Source organism: Centruroides sculpturatus, unplaced genomic scaffold, assembly GCF_000671375.1.
Source record: "Centruroides sculpturatus isolate CEXI.00-Female unplaced genomic scaffold, Cexi_2.0 scaffold1725, whole genome shotgun sequence".
NCBI classification, from domain to species: domain Eukaryota; kingdom Metazoa; phylum Arthropoda; class Arachnida; order Scorpiones; family Buthidae; genus Centruroides; species Centruroides sculpturatus.
The window spans coordinates 29,916-36,046 of NW_019385914.1; the positions used below are offsets into that span (position 1 = coordinate 29,916).

The window sequence follows — 6,131 nt, forward strand, 5'->3', positions numbered from 1 at the left end:
AATGGTTAAACTGTTCGGTATATATGTGTTTTTTTATTTACTGTATTTTGTACCTTCAATCATACCATGTGTCGTGGCGCAGTATAGCTTGCATGGCTTTTGTGCCAATAAAAATTAACTAACCAACCAACCATCCCTACCGGGGGGCTGTTCGATGCATCTATATTCATTGAGATGGCAATTCCTACTAAAACTTAATTTTAACCTTTAACAAATCGACATTGCCATCTTTCATTATGGCAGGATATTTGTGCTGTTCAGTTTACCCGTATGTTTTAAATCCACTGCACTGCTTCAGACATTTACAATCATCCTGCTGAGCCAAAAGCGTATGTGCACATTGTGGGACTGAAGGCCACAATAGTACTGAATGTAAAAGTACCCCATGCTGTGTGAAATGTAGAGATGTTTATCGTTCCTACTCTTGGAAATGCCCTGCATGGCAGAGAGAAAAAGAGGTCCAATGGGTAAAAACTGTAAATAATATATCATACACAGAGGCCTGTCGTACAGTCACCCCAAGTTCACCAACGAAACAAAAGATTTTTGCTGCTCTGTTGAAATCTGCCAAGACATGTGGGGTTCAAACAGGTATTTCTGTACCCGAAGTGAATCTTTTACTTGCCATGCAAAATGTTTACTGATCCCACCTACACAATCAGAAGAAAAGGAGAACACAAAGACCAAAACCTCTGTAACTAAAACTGGGGTAACAACCAGGAATGTGGGTTCTAAAAAGCCAGTAATAACCTACTTAACAGTGAAAGCAGCCCTCTCTAAAATCACAAAACTATTATTGATGCTAATGTTTAATTATCACACATCTTGCATGGATTAAATAGAATTTCAGAGCCCCTTCGGTTGGAAATGTAAAGTGTTTTAATCTTTAAAATTGGCGTTTCCACTTCCCGGGACGAGGACCCAGGGGTTGGATTTGTGGGAAGTTATGTTCAGGTTGTTTCATTGTGTGGAATTTCACAGAACGAGGTGCTTGACATGTAAGTGCGCGAATGTGAGAATTCGAGTAAAGGTTAAATGGAGTATATCTTTGTGTACAGTGATGTTATGTCTGTGCGTGTGTGTGATCAAAGAACATTTTCAGCATATCGAAAAAACAGTAAATTATAATATGAGAATAAGATGTGTTGAAAAATAAAAGGAAAATCATTTTTACCATTGGACATTTCGGAAAACATTCACTTGTACGATAAATGGCCACTTTGTCCTCTTCGTGGTAAAGTTGGGGAGGGAGATCCTTCTCTTTTCCAAATGTTTCTAGAAAACACAAAGACAGTGAAAAGTTGATTCATTTATTATCTAAGGTCAACACTGTTTTCGAAGAGACTATCTGATAAAAATAATAGTGTTTTGAGGAGAGCGTAGGATATGACCTGACTTAATTTAACCTTAACCGGAAGCTCAATCCTCGTAACAGCTGTTTGGGAAGAAAGGTTGACCGAATGTCGCGTCTGGTGAAGAAACATGTCAAGTCCGGGTGGTCACAATTGGAAATCAAATCCATTGTCATCGATTGAGTGTCACATTCGGGAGACAAGTCTGTGAGAACATCTGGGTAAGAGAAGGCCATGTCCAAGTAAAGAGGTCATGTTCGGGTGAAAAGTGTTGAATTTGGTCAGAATGTCGCATTAGGGTGCAAAGGACGAGTTGGGGAAAATTGCAGAGGATCACCACCTAGGCGGAGGGAACTGCAGCCACCCACAGCAAAATCACAGTTCCTTGACTTTGGCAGCATTCTCTTCCTATGCTTCCCCATTTTGACTTCCGAAAGACGATGGTGACGAGCTTGCGAGTGTAGATCTTACAGCTAGCTAAATTCTAATTAAAATCTTGCTAGGTGTAATGTCGGCATCCAAAAGTCTTATTAAAACCACGTTATGGTGGCAAAGAAGAATGAAAAAAGGCAAAAAAAAAAAAAAAAAAACAGTGAAAACAGAAGCAAAGAGCGCACACGTTCGTACAGCAAGCAAAAAACGTGCAAAGTGATGCAAAATCATGTTGCAACAATAAGAACAATTGCTGTTTCTATGGAGATTAGACAGCATGTAACAAATTCGAACACGATTCATGTCATTAATTCGTTTTGAATTTTAAGGCTAAATATTTGTATTTTTCATGTGTCTATCCCTGGGATGACGACGGATTGGGATTGAGAGAGACCCTACCACCCTCCATTCTCCACAAACTATTAGAATCAAGATTTTCTATAATCAAATGTCATTTTTACATCGTTACCCCCCAAAACTAGAAGAAATTTTTCCTCTCGTTCGTCCAGTGTTTTCCAATTGACCAACAGTGCTATTTTTACTAAATTTTGTAATATTTCGTTAATCTGACGTCATTTTAAAAGCGGTTATCGGACGTTGGTTATATGAAGTATGTGTGTTATAGTTTAGTTACATAAATGTTAATTAAAGTGACATATATTAAATAAGCTAATTTTATGAATTTACCTGCCCCAAAGAAAATATTGTGTATGTATTCAACACCAAGGAATCAAAATCTTGTATGGAAATGGAGAAAAGTGATTAAAACAAACGATTTAATCTTTTTTTATAGTTAAAAAAACCAGGCAACGAGTTGTGCAACTTTTTCGGCTGCTGTGAAATTTTATTTAGAAAATAACTTTTGTGTTTTTAACTACGATATAATAAATAAATCACATAAAATCGTTTGTATTGCCAACTGTTGTTATAAAAATAACTTCTGATTTTATTAATATTTTTTTTTATATAGTTCAGGAAATCTTTTAAAAGATAAATTCAATAAATATATACTTCTGTACATGGATTAATAAATAATGGCTTTTTATTTTTCTTCTAAGCCACAGATTTATGGTTGTGGATTAATTTAATAAAACATTTTATTTTTAATTTTAATTTTAATTATTCATCAATTATATTAGGTCTACCAAAAAGTTGTGTCCATTTTTAGAATAAAACAAAATAATAAAATTTGCATACCTTGAATAAACTTTATTGAATAATATAATTTCCATCATTATATATACCATTTTTAACCTTTCACTCCTCATCTAATGAGGAATATAATGTGCCATTTACCAGCATAGAACAACATACAGCAATCTCTTGCTCGCGGAATACTGCTATAGGCCCGGATAAAATCTGCCCCTCGATGTGGGTTCCTGTCCGTGGTGAGGGGACCTCCCAGAGATGGTTTAGTAACTCTTCTTTACCATCCCTGGGATCTGAACGTTCACCCACGTGTTTACCATGCGTGGTGTCCCGTATGCCGGAAGGGGGGATCCTGGTAGTTGAGGGGCAACATAACGTCCCCCAACACACTGCTTTGGCCCCTGCTTCGGATAAACGGGAGGATCAAATCAGGCTCCGTTTGAGTCAATCGGCTGGTCGTTGAGTCATTCTTGACCTCGGCTTGGAGTCAACTGATCGATGCAGACCGGGCACACATGTCAGTTTAGATGTGGTCTTCTTGACTGCATTGAGAGGGTATAGCTCCTAGGAAACCCTGGTGTGACGGTCTATGGAAGTACTCCATGTGACAGCATCCCCTTGATGGGCCCCACGGTGGGTGGGGTCACTAGGAGCTGAATTTTTTCCCTAATTATGGATTCAAAAAGTTCTTGTGCACCAACAACAAAAACAAACAAAAAAATCTCCACTAATCCAGCGTACTTAGTAGTGCACACAACCGGAGAAAAACCCTTGGCTAAAGCTTCTCCTTCTTGATTCAAAAATTGTTTGAATCGACCATTGGACAGTTGAAAAAAATATAGAAATTAAGATCTGGAGATTTACTGGTGGAAACATCTTCCCCACAACAATCGGCAAGACTTCTGGAAACAAAGACCCTAGGAGAAATGGAAGTCACTGTCACCCCACATGCGAGCCTAAACTCACCACGTGGGGTAATATCTGAAATCGATCTGATATCTGAAGATGAATCAGATATTCAGATTGGCCTTTCAGACCAAGGAGTCACTGCTGTCCAACGCATTTACATTCGTCGAGATGGCAAGTTGATTCCCACCAAACATCTTATTTTGACATTTAATAAATTGACTTTGCCATCTGTTATTACAGCAGGTTATCTGCGCTGCCCAGTTTGCCCTTATGTTCCAAATCCGCTGCGTTGCTTTAAATGCCAGCGATTTGGACATTCACAAACATCGTGCCGAGGGAAAAGCATATGCGCACAGTGCGGAACTGAAGGTCACGAGAGTACTGAGTGTACCACTACTCCATGCTGTGTGAATTGCAATGATGCCCATCCCGCCTACTCTCGAAAATGCCTAGCATGGCAGAGAGAAAAAGAGATCCAGCGAGTAAAAACCATTAACAACATACCATATCCAGAAGCTCGGCGCATGGTCACTCAAAGCACAGCAGTGAAACAGAAAACATTTGCTTCTGTGTTGAAATCCACAAAGACATGGTGGGTTCAAACCGATATCTTTGTCTCCCCAAGCGAATCTCTTAGTCGCCATGGGAAATGTTTAATACTCCTGTCTACGCAAACACCAGAAAAGGAGATCACAAAAGGAAAAACACCCCTGCCTAAAACAGGGGTAATTACAAGAAATCTGGGTTCTAAAAAGGCTAGTAAGAACCCACTAAACAAACAGAGAGTGAAAGCAGCTTTCTGTAAATCTAAAAAATCAGAGGCTCAGTCCATGAGTGAGTTCTCTGATATCTCTGATGAAGAGACTAATATGGAGGTGACCCAAACAACGTCTCCTCTAAAAGGAAAATCATCAGTTAAACTGAAGAGGGACACTTTTTCTAAAAATGCTGGCTCAAACACATAATGGATTATAAAATAATCCAATGGAACTGTCGTGGTTTCCGCAACAACTTCTCTGACATTAAACATTTGACATCATCTACCTCATCTCTCTGTGTGGCACTCCAGGAGACACATCTGAAACCTGGAGAGGGAATTACTTTAAAAGGATTTGGAGTTTATTGCAAGAATGATGATAGCGACATCCGTGCCAGTGGCGGTGTGGCTATTTTAATTTCCAATCACATCCCATCTTTGCCGGTACAAATAACAACAGACCTGCAAGCTGTGGCAGTCAGAATTTCTATTGGAGTAACTGTCACAGTTTGCTCTATATACTTGCCACCAGATGTCAGAGTCAACAAAGATGAACTGGATGCATTAGTTTAACAGCTGCCAACACCATTCCTTTTACTTGGTGATTTCAAATTGTTTGTAGTGGTGTATCTTCTGAAAATCCCCCAAGCTTTCTTTTGTGCTTTAAATGCTGCCTCGCAATTTTGATCCCACCATGGTTTCGGATGCTTTGGATATCTGGTTGATGTTTTCCCCATTGTTTTTTCAGCTGCCTGTATAATACTAGAAGTGACAACTTCAACTTCGTCATTGATATCAGCAGTATTGACCATTTCCTCAGTGATGTTAGCGAAAGAGGAAAAAACAGGCCAATCTGCCGTTTCCAGTTTCCAGCGTGGTGGACGGGCTGTTTCACAGCTTTCTCTGCCTCGATATTTTAGAAATATTGGGAAGTGGTCACTAGAGAGTGGATTAGATCCAACCTCCCATGTAAATGCTGAAAACAGATTCGGAGTTGCTAATGATAGATCAATGGCAGTGAACGTTCTTGATGGGGCATGGAAGTATGTCACTTCTCCAGTATTAAATAGGTACAGTTGGTGATTACCTATAAATCTCTCGATGGCTCTGCCTCGACGATTGATGTCAGGACTGCCCCACATAGGATTGTGACCATTGAAGTCACCCAGTAAAAGAAATGGTGTTGGTAGCTGTTCAACCAAAGTATCCAATTCATTCTCATTCACTCTGACATCTGGTGGCAAGTATATAGAACAAACTGTGACAATTACTCCAATAGATATTCTGGCTGCCACAGCTTGTAAATCAGTGGTGATTTGTAACGGCAAGGATGGGATGTGATTTGAAACAACAATAGCCACACCTCCACTGGCACGGTTGTGGCTATCATCATCCTTGCGGTAGAGATTAAATCGTTTTAAAGTAATTCTCTCTCCAGGTTTCAGATGGGTTTCCTGAAGTGCAACACAGAGAGGTGAGGTATACGATGTCAAGTGTTTAATGTCAGAGAAGTTGTTGCGGAAACCATGACA

General features: G+C 39.5%; 1 protein-coding gene across 1 annotated transcript; it reads left to right on the forward strand.

Annotated features, from left to right (window-relative positions):
• The first annotated feature begins 3,859 nt into the window (after window positions 1–3,859).
• LOC111612549 lies at window positions 3,860–4,807 on the forward strand. The gene has a single exon (XM_023353782.1). The coding sequence runs from the start codon at window positions 3,860–3,862 to the stop codon at window positions 4,805–4,807; it is 948 nt and encodes a 315-aa protein (XP_023209550.1).
• Window positions 4,808–6,131: the final 1,324 nt, after the last annotated feature.